The sequence below is a fragment of the Drosophila biarmipes genome, unplaced genomic scaffold, assembly GCF_025231255.1.
Source record: "Drosophila biarmipes strain raj3 unplaced genomic scaffold, RU_DBia_V1.1 ptg000009l, whole genome shotgun sequence".
Lineage (NCBI taxonomy): Eukaryota > Metazoa > Arthropoda > Insecta > Diptera > Drosophilidae > Drosophila > Drosophila biarmipes.
In genome coordinates this window covers 1,839,612-1,857,470 of record NW_026114530.1, presented here as the reverse complement: position 1 = coordinate 1,857,470, position 17,859 = coordinate 1,839,612, and the positions used below count along the sequence as shown (strand labels likewise).

The following is a 17,859-nucleotide window of genomic DNA, read 5'->3' as shown; positions in this document are numbered from 1 at the left end:
GACACACGACCGCATGTCCCTTGCTCTGTCCCGGATGGTACCATGGGGGCTTCCCCCCAGATCGTGCGGACAGCCAAGGCGGAACGTCAGGAAGCTGGCTCGCTCTTCACTTCGCTTCTACGTCTCGTGTTAAAGAACGTTCCACCTCACCCTTTCGCGTACTGTCCATGCCGTTCTATGCCGTTCCTTGCGTGGCTGTTGCGGTGTGGTGTCCTGCTTGCTGGTGGCGGTGTCCTGCGAACTGCTCCTGACAGGGTGGCTGTACGTCGCGTGACTTCTGTGTTGGGTTCATGGGCTTACCCCGATACGGGACTTCTCTCCTTTCTGGCTCGTTACTCTCGGGTTTCTGTCGCGCTACTCCGGGACTTCTCTCCCTTCTGGCTGATCGCGCCAGGACCAACTCAACTCCACTTGGCGCACTGGCCTGACGCAGGGACACGCCAAAGTAGTGCTTGGGGCGAAGTACACTGGGGCTCGACAGGCTTACCCCCTAGCTCACGATATCAAGTCGCCGGCCTGCACTGCTCCAAGTCTGTGTTACGTACGCCCTCCGTGTAAAGAAGATTCCATATAGAAACAAACAATGAATATTGAGACAGAGGGAGAGGTACATGTGACCAGCCGGACTCAGGCTAGCAAAGGCAGAAGAAATTGTAGTTCGACAAATTGCGGGTGCCAGGTGACCAGAACAACGACCACGATCGACCTTCTGGTAAGCGTACTCCGGCAGGTGACAATATACGGCAACCGGTCAATAACCTCTCAGATAAGGGAAATAGTGAAACATTATCCCTAGGTGGGAGCACCTAGTTAATTCATCCAATACGGTCTAGCAAAAGCTCTAGCGCGGTATAAAAGAGGTCAGCCGAAATGTAGAAGGCAGACAGAATTTGTTCTGATCTCTGCTGACTCCGATCAAGAGGTATTGGAAGAAAACTAGTGTTTATAAGGAGACCTAAGTGCTTTCCTGGAGGACACCCTTATCCAAAAGGAAGACCACATCCCAACCCTGGATGACGAAGAGTGCAAGGACCCCCCAGATGGGCAGTAAAACGTCCAAAGTCGACGGCAGCACCGCCAATGTCATCAACACAGTGGAGATCGTTGACCACAACGATGATATACAGGATGTAAACAAGACCATGAAGCTCATAGTTGGTCTACTCCTAATAATAGTCCTCCTTAAGGTTGTCAAGATGTACAGACGTTCCATTCGTTCCAGCGACACCGCGACCAGCACCATGCCCTGGAGAAATTAGTGGCACACATCGGAGCCTAAGAAGGAAAAAGCAGTCGAGGCAAAAGTGTTCATAAAAAAAAAAAACAAAAAACAAGCAATTAAAAATAAAAAACAGTAAATCGCCAACAACAATAAACAAAAAAAAGCAAGTGCATGCCATTTTTTTTTCAATACAAGTGAAGCATGACCGACAACTAATGCAAGAAATTGGAGCTGCACTGACCAGCTCAACCATTGAAACCGACGTGTGCCACTGTGGAGTTCCCGTACGATGCATACATATATCCATATTTATACAGTTATAGTGCTTTTTTTTTGTGTAACGTTGTTTTCGTGTTATGTTATGTTGTGAGCCCCCAAAAAGTATCGCACGTATAAACATATATAAGCCAATTCTAACATCTCCCAAAACCCAGGATCCAGAGAGAAGTTATATATTGAGACCTTCCGTCTGGAATTTTCACCACTCATTCATTGTAATAGGCTTCAAAAAGCTATCATAATATCAACAGTTCCCACAGTCATTGTTCTCTCTCGTCTAGACAAGAACATATTTTTAGGCAATGTCAATATATTCTTTGCTAAGACCAAAAATTAATTCTATCATTATCTCTATATTCTTTTGTTATAAATTATATGTATATTACGTTTAGACATATACAGTAGATAAATTTAACATTTAAGCTGCGAGTATCAGCCTTGTAGTTGTATGTACGATTTCAAGAGCCCTCTGAGCGACGTTTGCAGTCGTGAATGTTCATCGTTTTGCTTTATAATGTGAAAACGAAGTTGAAACCATGGTGAACTAGAATTTTAACATGGGGTTGTGCTGATGTAAGAAGTGGAGTAGGTCAAGAACAATGACATAACCTTCGACGGACAACCTCGACAATCGGGGATCGTATTGCTCGGCCCGCGACGATCCATTAGCACACGAATGTGTGAAGAGAAGGGAATATGGGCAAAACACAGCCCGATCGTATTGAGATCAAGCGACAGCTAGGCTTGTGGGGCAGTGTGGACTGACGACTGACGAACCTTACGCTATAATATTATTTTTTCCAGGCACTTTAAATATTAATTCTCGTTATGTTGGAGAGGAGAGAGGCTTACCAAGATCCCACGACCCGAATACGACGTAGCTTACGCCGGCAAAAATGGTGCCTGAACATCGGACGCGTCTCCCTCGGCCCAAGTCCTTTTCAGGACTCAGGCACTAATATGCCTACGTAACAGAAATGGCGCCCAACGCAGGATTTTCATATTCCTTAAAGAATTTTATCAGGGTCAAACATCTGACCTGAGTATGGCATAGCTTCCATTCTTATTTGCCATGAGTAATTTGACTGTTTGATTGAGCAGGGGGAATTAAGTTTTTGTAATTTGACTGTTTGATAGAGCAGGGGGAATTAAGTTTCTAATGTGCACATGCTTACCTAATTGTTTTTAATCTCAAACATTTAACTTTAAAGTCCGCAGCTTCTGTGACTGTCAGTGTTGAGCAGCCACTCAACCAGCACTTTGTCTCAGAATAGAGGTCTGACTTTAAAATATTTTAACTATAAAAAGAGATTCCCTGTTTTGTGCATGGCCAAATTACCGGAACTTCCTTAAATCAAAGTATGAGTTATTCTTTTTATAATACGACACCTACAGTATGTGCTGACAGACTATTTGTTGAAGTTAACGTAAATATAATTTAGATGAGCTTTCTGGCCGACGCCCCACGACTTACTAGGCATTAGCCAGGACGTTTGATAGGCTCGAGTCCAGAATAGCAGGAGCGCAAATATTACGGCAACGCATTTAGCACTTGCGGTGCGCTTGTACTGTTCGTTTGTCGATCCAGGACAGATTGGGGTGGGGGTATGAAACGTAAAGCCGACGCCTTCCAACGTACTAGGCGGTTGTCCGGTCGTTTGCTTGGTTTGAGTCTTTACTGTTTCCCTTCACATATTTGGGCGGGGGACGATCTTTAATTTCTCTGGACGGCGCCCTACAACGTATTAGGCTAGTTTGTCAGGTCGTTTGCTTTGTTCGAGTCCAGAGAAATAGGAAGGCGGTTGTGGAGCCCGAGAATGATCGGTCAAACAACCGGATTTCCGACTACTGGCGGGAGTGGGTTTTGGACAGATTCCTGGTCTAGGTGCAGCCCGTTTTCGTTTGAAACTTTTGTGCTGACTAGAAAAGGAAAGTAAGGGCATGTTAGCTTAGCGGAACCCAGTTGTGTAAAAGCGGCTGACACCCCTAGTTAGGGGTACCTGTTGTGTTTAGTTCTTGGGGCTTAAATATCGGACGGTTTTTGACTGAAGAGAGACTTGCGGAGCAGAGAGCAGCACCCCTCAGTATATTTACATTATTATTGTCTATTTATTTAGCGTTTACGTCGCAGACCGCGTGCTTGGAAAAGAGGCGCGTGATCCGGTTATACCAAACGTAAAGTGAAAAGTGAGTGCATGCCTTAGTCAGCACAAGTGGCAATCTATACAAAAAAAAAAAATAGCGAAGACCTTAAAAGAAGGTCCAAATGTATAAATGTAGGGGGCCAAAAAGAAGATTTTGATCCAACCCAGCACCGGAAAACTGACCCGCGCAACTACGCGCGGGGAAAACCACCAACCACGGAGTTCAAGCGCGCCCAGAATTAGCCAGTACAGGTAGACACCCTGTCCGAAGAAAACAATCTGGACCAAGCCCCCGGAATGGAAGGAGCCGCCGGTGGAGAGAATTTACCCCTCGGACCTCTTAGAGGGATATCAAGTATGCTTCCTCAATATCAGAGACACGAGGAGGATAGCTTAGAAGCTGCCGAGCGACGTGAGCAGAGATTGATAGAGCTTTTGAGGCAGAGCAACGAGATGCAGCGTGGTATGAGCGCCCAAATAGAAGCAGTGAAAGCGCAAGTAGCCGAAATGCAGTCTACAACATCTAGGGGGCCCGAACCGAAGGGACTGCCCTCACCAACCCGATCTCTTCCAAATCCTACTGCCAGCTTCTGGAGATATCAAGAGACTTCACCTCTGGAACCGGTGACACAGGATATGCTCAATAGTCAGATGCACCGTTTAAGAACACCCAATTCCAACCAGACCAGAGGGAGACGAGCCACCAATTGCATCCAGAGATCGATAGGAACGCATCATGTCAGGGACCGAGATCAAGAGATGACAGACGAGACAGATGAAACCTAAAGTTCGACGGTAGCGGGCGCGGCATGTCTGTTGAGAGCTGGACCGACTGCAAGAATTGTATGACCTCAGTCGCCAACAGGTCTTTCCTGAGTTCCATCTTCCGATGACCGGTGCGGCCACTAAATTATATTAGCAACTTATGGAGGACAAAGCGGAAGATTTCGATTTCGACTACTACTCATTAACGCAAGAAATGAGACGGGCGTTTTCCTGCGAGCGACCTCATGAAAGTCAAGGAACTAATGGATCGCAGACAGGGACCGCACGAAACTTTTAGCGATTAGTTTTCGGATATGCACAACTTGCATTTCAAGCTCAAGCACAAAATCGCTGAAGAAGAATTTATCGAGCTTTTGAAGGACAATATGAACTCCCAAATGGAGGGACTGCTGTTAACATCCCCGATAACCTCATTGGCGGAGCTCAAAAGAGAAGGTCTCCGAGTTAATCGCTGTCTAAAGAGCACCGGGAGAAACATGGGCAGCCGATAACCTCGGGGGCGTTGTGGGGATGGACAAGAATGCTCAGGTCGCGAACGTATCTTCGCCAATAACGAGAAACGAACAGCACGAAAAGTACTAAAGTTATATGATGTCAGAGCAGACAATCGCCGGCTCAAACAAAAGGTAGTGGACACAGTAGTGAGCATGCAAAACGACAACCGCTGGTGTATGCCAAGCTAGACCGCATGCTAGGTCTAGGCGTGATTGAGGAGAGCAACAGTAGCTGGAGTTCCCCAGTGACTCGTTTGTCCTGTGCAATGCTGCACCGAGAATGTGCCGAGTAATGGCTAAAGTTATACCAGCGGCGCTGCGCGAAAATGTATTTTTGTATTTGGATGACCTGCTGGTTTGTTCACCTACACTTGAAGCTCACCTAGATATGTTGTAAGCTAGGCTAACCTTTAATGTAGACAAAAGCAAATTTTGCTACAGGTATCTAGGGTACTTGGTTGTCGAAGATGCAGCCGAACTGACGTGGCAAAAATACAATCGATATAGGAATTTCCTCAGCCTAGCTCCACCAAACAGATGCGAAGGTTCCTGGGTATGACTGGTTGGTACAGGAGGTTTATTCAAAACTACGGCCAGACAGCGGCTCCGAAAGACTTGTCAGGCAGACTCGCACGGTGGAGTCTGAAGCTGCAAGCGTTTGACTTCCCCATAGAACACAGAAAAGGATCACTAAATGTAGTCCCTGATGCACTCTCACGAGTTCATATGGACGAGCTACAGAAGACTGGTGCGGAAGAGCTGGACCTACACATCAACCTGGATTCGGCAGCGTTCCAATCACCGGATTATGTCAAACTGGTGCAGGCGGTGGAACAACAGTTAGGTTAAAATAAAGACCTTCAAACATCGGAAGGCTACGTCTACAAACGGATGGGCCTGTGCCTAAACGACGACATAGATGAGGGCCGAGCATGGAAGCTCTGGGTTCCCACCGAGCTACGACCCGATTTCTACTACTGGCCAGGGATGGCTGTAGATGTCCAAAAGATAGTGAAAGAGTGTGAGGTCTGTAAAATCACTAAGACTGCCAACAAAAGTGACCGACCACCGATGGGAGAACAGCGTATCAGGGAAAGTGCTGGTCAAAGATTGTTTATCGACTTTATGGGACCATACCCAAGGACCAAAGGTTGGTCTGGCTACAGACGATGAGACATGCAGTAGCTACAGAGGTCGTAAAATTCCTTGAGACAAAAGTCTTCCACCAGTACGGGATCCCTGAGTTCATACACTCTGACAACGGCAAAACAGTTTGGGTCCCAAATATTTGGGGAGCCAATGGTATGGTATTCCACACGTAAAATCTGGCTTTTACTCCCCACAAGCGAACGCGGCTGAGAGAGTAAACCGATCGGTACTTCAAATTTTACGAGCAATAATTGCAACGAATCAGCGGAATTGGTTAAGTCGAATAGAGTGTGCTCTTAGGAATGGCCAACACGAGCCAATTGGGATGGCACTTTACTACGCCATGATCGGAACGCGTATGGTTACCCATGGCACGGCCTATCCAGTGTTACGGAAGTTAGGTGGTATACCGACAGGAGACTACCAGATAAACCTCCCAGACAAGATGGAACTCATACACCAAAAAGTGACCCAGGGACTCAACCGAACTCATGAACGCGCGACAAGGGCATATAACACCAGCAGCAAGATAGTAGAATTTTCAGTAGGACAAGTTGTCTACAGAAAAAACTACAAACAGAGTAATAAAGCTGTCGGATATAATGCCAAGCTTGGACCAAACCGAATTCGTTCCGCTGCTATAAAAACCCCAAGCAGAGACCGAAATGGTACCATATACGATGCAAGCAATCCACCAACAAGCCATCCGCGCCGCCTGTCGGCTCCGTAAGATGAAAAGTCGTATCTGGCGCTCTTGATCGAGTGGATCCACGGCTTGAACCGGAGTATCCATCTCGAAGAAGAGGGCATCCAGCAATGCTGAATGCAAATCTGTCAGACCCTTACACGAGTGGAAGCAGACACCCAAACAACAGGAATACAAAGGAAAAAACCGACGGTACAGGAGGACCAATGCCAATGAAGCTCCACAAATGGAGCCGAAGCCTGGGACTACTGGTAAGGCAGGACATCGCAAAGGTCCTGAAGGAGCCTAGGAATAACGTTTATTATTAAGATAAGAAAAGTTTATAAATAAATTTTAAAAAAATAATAAAAATAAGGACCTATACATGTACTTTTTTGGGAACAAAAAAATATATATATATATATACATAATAATTATGATAATAATATTCTCCACAATGCAGCTGCGAAGCCTCGGTTAAAAAAAAACATGATGAAGGCACCAACAGCTAATACCATATTTTCTTCTATTTCTTGTAGTATTTAACTATTTTTGAATGTTTGTTTTGTTTTCTTCCCCTTCTCCCTTTACAGGTATTTATGCATGTATATTTCCGTGCGGGGCCGGAAAGCTTTTATTTTTCGGAACAAATATTATTGTTATGCAATAAATCCCTGCCATATGACACAGATTATATAATAAGCCCGACTAGATCTTCTAAGGCGTGGGTCGAAGCCACACGTCACTGAGCGCCTGAAAAGGAAAAAAAAATAAATAAATAAAAAAAAAGAGGAAACAACAAAACCAAAGGTACGCAGATAAAGAAGATTTTAATGGAAACAAACAATGAATATTGAGACAGAGGGAAAGGTACAGGCAGTCGAAATTGCAATTCGGCAAATTAAGGGTGTCAGGTGACCAGAAAAACGACCACGATAGACCTTCTGGTAACCGTAATCCGGCAGGTGGCAAAATACGGCAACCGGTCAATAACCTCTCAGATAAGGGAAATAGTGAAACATTATCCCTAGGTGGGAACACCTAGTTAATTCATCCAACACGGAAGGGCTAGCAAAAGCTCTGACGCGGTAAAAAAGACGTCAGCCGAAATGTAGAAGGCAGACAGAATTTGTTTTGATTTCCGCTGGCTCCGATCAAGAGGTAGTAGAAGAAAACTAGTGTTTCTAAGGAGACCTAAATCCTTTCCTGGAGGACACCCTTATCCCGAAGGAAGGCCACATCCCAACCCTGGAGGACGAAGAGTGCAACAAAACAAACTGAAGGCAATAAGGACCCCCCAAGATGGGCAGTAAAATGTCCAAAGTCGACGGCAGCACCGCCAATGTCATCAACACGATGATATACAGGATGTAAACAAGACCATGAAGTTTATAGTTGGTCTACTCCTGATAATAGTGCTCCTTAAGGTCGTCAAGATGTACAGACGTTCCATTTAGCGATGCCGCGACCAGCACCACGCCCTGGAGAAAGTAGTGGCACACATCGGAGCCTAAGAAGGAAAAAGCAGTCGAGGCAAAAGTGTTCATAAAGAAAAAAAAAAAAAAACAAAAAACAAGCAATTAAAAACAAAAAACAGTAAATCGCCAACAACAATAGACAACAAAAAGCAAGTGCATGCCATTTTTTTTCAATACAAGTGAAGCATGACCGACAACTAATGCAAGAAATTGGAGCTGCACTGACCAGCTCTACCATTGAAACCGACGTGTGCCACTGTGGAGTTCCCGTACGATGCATACATATATACATAATTATACAGTTATAGTGCTATTTTTTTGTGTAACGTTGTTTTCGTGTTATGTTATGTTGTGAGCCCCCAAAAAGTATCGCACGTATAAACATATATAAGCCAATGTTAACATCTCCCAAAACCCAGGATCCAGAGCGTCGAGATCTCATCGCATAGGATTAAATAAAAAGGGGTAAGTGTGTTGGATCGAAGTTTCCGTTTTATCAAAAACATCCCTACCCATAGCGGTAGATGATTTAGAGAAATTATATATTGAGACCTTCCGTCTGGAATTTTCACCACTAATTCATTGTAATAGGCTTCAAAAAGCTATCATAATATCAACAGTTCCCACAGTCATTATTCTCTCTCGTCTAGACAAGAACATATTTTTAGGCAATGTCAATATATTCTTTGCTAAGACCAAAAATTAATTCTATCATTATCTCTATATTCTTTTGTTATAAATTATATGTATATTACGTTTAGACATATACAGTAATTAAATTTAACATTTAAGCTGCGAGTATCAGCCTAGTAGTTGTATGTACGATTTCAAGAGCCCTCTGAGCGACGTTTGCAGTCGTGAATGTTCAGCGTTTTGCTTTATAATGTGAAAACGAAGTTGAAACCATGGTGAACTAGAATTTTAACATGGGGTTGTGCTGATGTAAGAAGTGGAGTAGGTCAAGAACAATGACATAACCTTCGACGGACAACCTCGACAATCGGGGATCGTATTGCTCGGCCCGCGACGATCCATTAGCACACGAATGTGTGAAGAGGAGGGAATATGGCCAAAACACAGCCCGATCGTATTGAGATCAAGCGACAGCTAGGCTTGTGGGGCAGTGTGGACTGACGACTGACGAACCTTGCGCTATAATATTATTTTTTCCAGGCACTTTAAATATTAATTCTCGTTATGTTGGAGAGGAGAGAGGCTTACCAAGATCCCACGACCCGAATACGACGTAGCTTACGCCGGCAAAAATGGTGCCTGAACATCGGACGCGTCTCCCTTGGCCCAAGTCCTTTTCAGGACTCAGGCACTAATATGCCTAGGTAACAGAAATGGCGCCCAACGCAGGATTTTCATATTCCTTAAAGAATTTTATCAGGGTCAAACATCTGACCTGAGTATGGCATAGCTTCCATTCTTATTTGCCATGAGTAATTTGACTGTTTGATTGAGCAGGGGGAATTAAGTTTTTGTAATTTGACTGTTTGATAGAGCAGGGGGAATTAAGTTTCTAATGTGCACATGCTTACCTAATTGTTTTTAATCTCAAACATTTAACTTTAAAGTCCGCAGCTTCTGTGACTGTCAGTGTTGAGCAGCCACTCAACCAGCACTTTGTCTCAGAATAGAGGTCTGACTTTGAAATATTTTAACTATAAAAAGAGATTCCCTGTTTTGTGCATGGCCAAATTACCGGAACTTCCTTAAATCAAAGTATGAGTTATTCTTTTTATAATACGACACCTACAGTATGTGCTGACAGACTATTTGTTGAAGTTAACGTAAATATAATTTAGATGAGCTTTCTGGCCGACGCCCCACGACTTACTAGGCATTAGCCAGGTCGTTTGATAGGCTCGAGAATAGCGCAAATATTACGGCAACGCATTTAGCACTTGCGGTGCGCTTGTACTGTTCGTTTGTCGATCCAGGACAGATTGGGGTGGGGGTATGAAACGTAAAGCCGACGCCTTCCAACGTACTAGGCGGTTGTCCGGTCGTTTGCTTGGTTTGAGTCTTTACTGTTTCCCTTCACATATTTGGGCGGGGGACGATCTTTAATTTCTCTGGCCGGCGCCCTACAACGTATTAGGCTAGTTTGTCAGGTCGTTTGCTTGTTTCGAGTCCAGAGAAATAGGAAGGCGGTTGTGGAGCCCGAGAATGATCGGTCAAACAACCGGATTTCCGACTACTGGCGGGAGTGGGTTTTGGACAGATTCCTGGTCTAGGTGCAGCCCGTTTTCGTTTGAAACTTTTGCGCTGACTAGAAAAGACGAGTAAGGGCATGTTAGCTTAGCGGAACCCAGTTGTGTAAAAGCGGCTGACACCCCTAGTTAGGGGTACCTGTTGTGTTTAGTTCTTGGGGCTTAAATATCGGACGGATCTTGACCGAAGAGAGACTTGCGGAGCAGAGAGCAGCACCCCTCAGTATATTTACATTATTATTGTCTATTTATTTAGCGTTTACGTCGCAGACCGCGTGCTTGGAAAAGAGGCGCGTGATCCGGTTATACCAAACGTAAAGTGAAAAGTGAGTGCATGCCTTAGTCAGCACAAGTGGCAATCTATACAAAAAAAAAATTGGGAAGACCTTAAAAGAAGGTCCAAATGTATAAATGTAGGGGGCCAAAAAGAAGATTTTGATCCAACCCAGCACCGGAAAACTGACCCGCGCAACTACGCGCGGGGAAAACCACCAACCACGGAGTACAAGCGCGCCCAGAATCAGCCAGTACAGGTAGACACCCTGTCCGAAGAAAACAATCTGGACCAAGCCCCCGGAATGGAAGGAGCCGCCGGTGGAGAGAATTTACCCCTCGGACCTCTTAGAGGGATATCAAGTATGCTTCCTCAATATCAGAGACACGAGGAGGATAGCTTAGAAGCTGCCGAGCGACGTGAGCAGAGATTGATAGAGCTTTTGAGGCAGAGCAACGAGATGCAGCGTGGTATGAGCGCCCAAATAGAAGCAGTGAAAGCGCAAGTAGCCGAAATGCAGTCTACAACATCTAGGGGGCCCGAACCGAAGGGACTGCCCTCACCAACCCGATCTGTTCCAAATCCGACTGACAGCTTCTTGAGATATCAAGAGACGCCGCCTCTGGAACCGGTGACACAGGATATGCATAATAGTCAGATGCACCGTTTAAGAACACCCAATTCCGACCAGACGAGAGGGAGACGAGCCACCAATTGCATCCAGAGATCGATAGGAACGCATCATGTCAGGGACCGAGATCAAGAGATGACAGACGAGACAGATGGAACCTAAAGTTCGACGGTAGCGGGCGCGGCATGTCTGTTGAGAGCTGGACCGACTGCAAGAATTGTATGACCTCAGTCGCCAACAGGTCTTTCGTGAGTTCCATCTTCTGTTGACCGGTGCGGCCACTAAATTATATTAGCAACTTATGGAGGACAAAGCGGAAGATTTCGATTTCGACTACTACTCATTAACCCAAGAAATGAGACGGGCGTTTTCCACTACTGCGAGCGACCTCATGAAAGTCAAGGAACTAATGGATCGCAGACAGGGACCGCACGAAACTTTTAGCGATTAGTTTTCGGATATGCACAACTTGCATTTCAAGCTCAAGCACAAAATCGCTGAAGAAGAATTTATCGAGCTTTTGAAGGACAATATGAACTCCCAAATGGAGGGACTGCTGTTAACATCCCCGATAACCTCATTGGCGGAGCTCAAAAGAGAAGGTCTCCGAGTTAATCGCTGGCTAAAGAGCACCGGGAGAAACATGCGCAGCCGATAACCTCGGGGGCGTTGTGGGGATGGACAAGCATGCTCAGGTCGCGAACGTATCTTCGCCAATAACGAGAAACGAACAGCACGAAAAATACTAAAGTTATATGATGTCAGAGCAGACAATCGCCGGCTCAAACAAAAGGTAGTGGACACAGTAGTGAGCATGCAAAACGACAACCGCTTCTTTGCTAGATAAAGTGCTTTCTTGAAAAACAGGTCGAGGCCAATAAGAAAGCTAAATGAAGAGTGTGTACTAATTTTTGGAATACATTCGGCCTCACTTTCCCCGGTAAAGGTAGACGTGAGGTTGCCACCGTTGAAACAACACCAGAGGTCGACCTTATGACTGGAGACCTGGATATGAACGACACGCTCAAGCACGAGACGGCTTATACCCCGCATCAGCTTACTCCAGAAGAACATTTAAAGTTGCAGCAAGTGATAGACACATATTCCTCATGCCTGGATAAGGGATTAGGAAAGACCAGTCTAGAACAGTATGTAATTGAAGTTACCAACGAGGACCTACCAATCAAACAGCGACATTACCCAATATCCCCAGCTAAATAAAAGCTGGTGTATGCCAAGCTAGACCGCATGCTAGGTCTAGGCGTGATTGAGGAGAGCAACAGTAGCTGGAGTTCCCCAGTGACTCGTTTGTCCTGTGCAATGCTGCACCGAGAATGTGCCGACTAATGGAATGTATTTGTGTATTTGGATGACCTGCTGGTTTGTTCACCTACACTTGAAGCTCACCTAGATATGTTGGGCCAGGTCAACGCCTGCTTACAGCGGGCTAGGCTAACCATTAATGTAGACAAAAGCAAATTTTGCTACAGGTATCTAGGGTACGTGGTTGGCGAGGATGCATCCGAACTGACGTGGCAAAAATACAATCGATATAGGAATTTCCTCAGCCTAGCTCCACCAAACAGATGCGAAGGTTCCTGGGTATGACTGGTTGCTACAGGAGGTTTATTCAAAACTACGGCCAGACAGCGGCTCCGCTTTACGAGTGCTTGAAGAAAGACCGGGTGAAGAAAATTGAGATGTCGGAAGAAGCAATTAAGGCGTTTGAACTGTTGAAAACCAGCATGTCCTCAGCACCTGTACTTATCCCCCCAGACTTCAAGAAACCATATACCATCCAATGTGATGCGTCCACCACGGGAGTAGGAGGAGTTTTGTTCCAATCCGATGACTCAGGAGGGGAACACCCGATTGCCTATATGTCAGTCAAGTTGAACAAGGCACAGCGGAACATTCCGCTAGTCTAAAATGGCTGATGGGTCAGAAAGACTTGTCAGGCAGACTCGCACGGTGGAGTTTGAAGCTGCAAGCGTTTGACTTCCCCATAGAACACAGAAAAGGATCACTAAATGTAGTCCCTGATGCACTCTCACGAGTTCATATGGACGAGCTACAGAAGACTGGTGCGGAAGAGCTGGACCTACACATCAACCTGGATTCGACAGCGTTCCAATCACCGGATTATGTCAAACTGGTGCAGGCGGTGGAACAACAGTTAGGTAAAAATAAAGACCTTCAAACATCGGAAGGCTACGTCTACAAACGGATGGGCCTCTGCCTAAACGACGCCGTGGATGAGGGCCGAGTATGGAAGCTCTGGGTTCCCACCGAGCTACGACCCGATTTCTACTACTGGCCAGGGATGGCTGTAGATGTCCAAAAGATAGTGAAAGAGTTTGAGGTCTGTAAAATCACTAAGACTGCCAACAAAAGTGACCAACCACCCATGGGAGAACAGCGTATCAGGGAAAGTGCTGGTCAGAGATTGTTTATCGACTTTATGGGACCATACCCAAGGACCAAAGGTTGGTCTGGCTACAGACGATGAGACATGCCGTGAGGTCGTAAAATTCCTTGAGACAAAAGTCTTCCACCAGTACGGGATCCCTGAGTTCATACACTCTGACAACGGCAAAACAGTTTGGGTCCCAAATATTTGGGGAGCCAATGGTTTGGTTTTCCACACGTAAAATCTGGCTTTTACTCCCCACAAGCGAACGCGGCTGAGAGAGTAAACCGATCGGTACTTCAAATTTTACGAGCAATAATTGCAACGAATCAGCGGAATTGGGATACCCAGTTAAGTCGAATAGAGTGTGCTCTTAGGAATGGCCAACACGAGCCAATTGGGATGGCACTTTACTACGCCATGATCGGAACGCGTATGGTTACCCATGGCACGGCCTATCCAGTGTTACGGAAGTTAGGTGGTATACCGGCAGGAGACTACCAGATAAACCTCCCAGACAAGATGGAACTCATACGCCAAAAAGTGACCCACGGACTCAACCGAACTCATGAACGCGCGACAAGGGCGTATAACACCCGCAGCAAGATAGTAGAATTTTCAGTATGACAAGTTGTCTACAGAAAAAACTACAAACAGAGTAATAAAACTGTCGGATATAATGCCAAGCTTGGACCAAACCGAATTCGTTCCGCTGCTATAAAAACCCCAAGCAGAGACCGAAATGGTACCATATACGATGCAAGCAATCCACCAACAAGCCATCCGCGCCGCCTGTCGGCTCCGTAAGATGAAAAGTCGTATCTGGCGCTCTTGATCGAGTGGATCCACGGCTTGAACCGGAGTATCCATCTCGAAGAAGAGGGCATCCAGCAATGCTGAATGCAAATCTGTCAGACCCTTACACGAGTGGAAGCAGACACCCAAACAACAGGAATACAAAGGAAAAAACCGACGGTACAGGAGGACCAATGCCAATGAAGCTCCTCAAATGGAGCAGAAGCCTGGGACTACTGGTAAGGCAGGACATCGCAAAGGTCCTGAAGGAGCCTAGGAATAACGTTTATTATTAAGATAAGAAAAGTTTATAAATAAATTTAAAAAAAATAATAAAAATAAGAACCTATACATGTACTTTTTTGGGAACAAAAAAAAAATATATATATATACATAATAATAATGATAATAATATTCTCCACAATGCAGCTGCGAAGCCTCGGTTAAAAAAAAACCATGATGAAGGCACCAACAACTAATACCACATTTTCTTCTATTTTTTGTAGTATTTAACTATTTTTGAATGTTTGTTTTGTTTTCTTCCCCTTCTCCCTTTACAGGTATGTATGCATGTATATATCCGTGCGGGGCCGGAAAGCTTTTATTTTTCGGAACAAATATTATTGTTATGCAATAAAACCCTGCCATATGACACAGATTATATAATAAGCCCGACTGGATCTTCTAAGGCGTGGGTCGAAGCCACACGTCACTCAGCGCCTGAAAAAGAAAAAATAAATAAATAAAAAAAAAGAGGAAACAACAAAACCAAAGGTACGCAGATTCCTTTTGCGAAGTCATTCCATGCGTTCCGCATCGATCACTTCGAGCCTGTTACGTACGCCCTCCGTGTAAAGAAGATTCCATATAGAAACAAACAATGAATATTGAGACAGAGGGAGAGGTACAGGCAGACGAAATTGCAATTTGGCAAATTGAGGGTGTCAGGTGACCAGAACAATGACTCCGATAGACCTTCTGGTAATCGTAATCCGGCAGGTGGCAAAATACGGCACCCGGCCAATAACCTCTCAGATAAGGGAAATAGTGAAACATTATCCCTAGGTGGGAACACCTAGTTAATTCATCCAACACGGAAGGGCTAGCAAACGCTCTAGCGCGGTAAAAAAGACGTCAACCGAAATGAAGAAGGCAGACAGAATTTGTTCTGATCTCCGCTGGCTTCGATCAAGAGGTAGTAGAAGAAAACTAGTGTTTCTAAGGAGACCTAAATCCTTTCCTGGAGGACACCCTTATCCCGAAGGAAGGCCACATTCCAACCCTGGAGGACGAAGAGTGCAAGAAAACAAACTGAAGGCATTAAGGACCCCCCAAGATGGGCAGTAAAACGTCCAAAGTCGACGGCAGCAGCGCCAATGTCATCAACACAGTGGAGATCGTTGACCACAACGATGATATACAGGATCTAAACAAGACCATGAAGTTCATAGTTGGTCTACTCCTGATAATAGTGCTCCTTAAGGTCGTCAAGATGTACAGACGTTCCATTTAGCGATGCCGCAACCAGCACCACGCCCTGGAGAAAATAGTGGCACACATCGGTGCCTAAGAAGGAAAAAGCAGTCGAGGCAAAAGTGTTCATAAAGAAAAAAAAAACAAGAAGCCGATAAAGGGCGAATTAAGTGGCAATTCATAGCAAAAAATAGTAAATAGCCAACAACAATAGACAACAAAAAGCAAGTGCATGCCATTTTTTTTTCAATACAAGTGAAGCAAGACCGACAACTAATACAAGAAATTGGAGCTGCACTGACCAGCTCAACCATTGAAACCGACGTGTGCCACTGTGGAGTTCCCGTACGATGCATACATACGAGTATATACATATTTATATAGCTATAGTGCTATATTTTTGTGTAACGTTGTTTTCTTGTTATGTTTTTTGTGAGCGCCCATCAAGTATCGCACGTATAAACATATATAAGCCAATTTTAACATCTCCCGAAACCCAGGATCCAGATCGTCGAGATCTCATCGCACAGGATTAAATAAAAAGGGGTAAGTGTGTCGGAGCGAAGTTTCCGATTTATTAAAAACATCCCTACCCATAGCGGTAGATGATTTAGAGAAATTATATATTGAGACCTTCCGTCTGGAATTTTCACCACTCATTCATTGTAATAGGCTTCAAAAAGCTATCATAATATCAACAGTTCCCACAGTCATTGTTCTCTCTCTAGACAAGAACATATTTTTGGGCAATGTCAATATATTTTTAGTTAAGACCAAAAATTAATTCTATTATTATCTCTATATTCTTTTAATATAAATTATATGTATTATACGTTTAGACATATATAGTAATAACATTTCATCGGCGAGGTTCAGCCTTGTAGTTGTATGTACAATTTCAAGAGCACTCTGAGCGACGTTTGCAGTTTTTCAATGCAGTGGAGTAGGTCAAGAACAATGATATAACCTTCGACGGACAACCTCGACAATAGGGGATCGTTGTGCGAGGCCCGTCACGATCCATATGCACACGAATGTGTAAAAGGGAGGGAATATGGCCAAAACACAGCCCGATCGTATTGCAATCAAGCGAGAGCTAGGCTTGTGGGGCAGTGTGGACTGACGACTGACGAACTTTACGCGTTAATATTATTTTTTCCAGGCACTTTAAATATTAATTCTCGTTATGTTGGAGAGGAGAGAGGCTTACCAAGATCCCACGACCCGAATACGACGTAGCTTACGCCGGCAAAAATGGTGCCTGAACATCGGACGCGTCTCCCTTGGCCCAAGTCCTTTTCAGGACTCAGGCACTAATATGCCTAGGTAACAGAAATGGCGCCCAACGCAGGATTTTCATATTCCTTAAAGAATTTTATCAGGGTCAAACATCTGACCTGAGTATGGCATAGCTTCCATTCTTATTTGCCATGAGTAATTTGACTGTTTGATTGAGCAGGGGGAATTAAGTTTTTGTAATTTGACTGTTTGATAGAGCAGGGGGAATTAAGTTTCTAATGTGCACATGCTTACCTAATTGTTTTTAATCTCAAACATTTAACTTTAAAGTCCGCAGCTTCTGTGACTGTCAGTGTTGAGCAGCCACTCAACCAGCACTTTGTCTCAGAATAGAGGTCTGACTTTGAAATATTTTAACTATAAAAAGAGATTCCCTGTTTTGTGCATGGCCAAATTACCGGAACTTCCTTAAATCAAAGTATGAGTTATTCCTTTTATAATACGACACCTACAGTATGTGCTGACAGACTATTTGTTGAAGTTAACGTAAATATAATTTAGATGAGCTTTCTGGCCGACGC

General features: G+C 44.7%; 1 protein-coding gene across 1 annotated transcript; it reads left to right on the top strand.

Annotated features, from left to right (window-relative positions):
* Nucleotides 1–5,452: 5,452 nt before the first annotated feature.
* LOC127011811 (uncharacterized) lies at nucleotides 5,453–13,870 on the top strand. The gene is made up of 2 exons (XM_050889984.1): nucleotides 5,453–5,500; nucleotides 12,986–13,870. Exon 2 carries the CDS (start codon nucleotides 13,298–13,300, stop codon nucleotides 13,868–13,870), a length of 573 nt encoding a protein of 190 aa, XP_050745941.1. The 5' UTR covers nucleotides 5,453–5,500; nucleotides 12,986–13,297.
* The last annotated feature ends 3,989 nt before the right edge of the window (nucleotides 13,871–17,859 follow it).

Excerpts from the sequence above, each read along its gene's own strand:
- LOC127011811 (XM_050889984.1), top strand. The coding sequence starts at position 13,298 with ATGGGTCAGAAAGACTTGTCAGGCAGACTCGCACGGTGGAGTTTGAAG.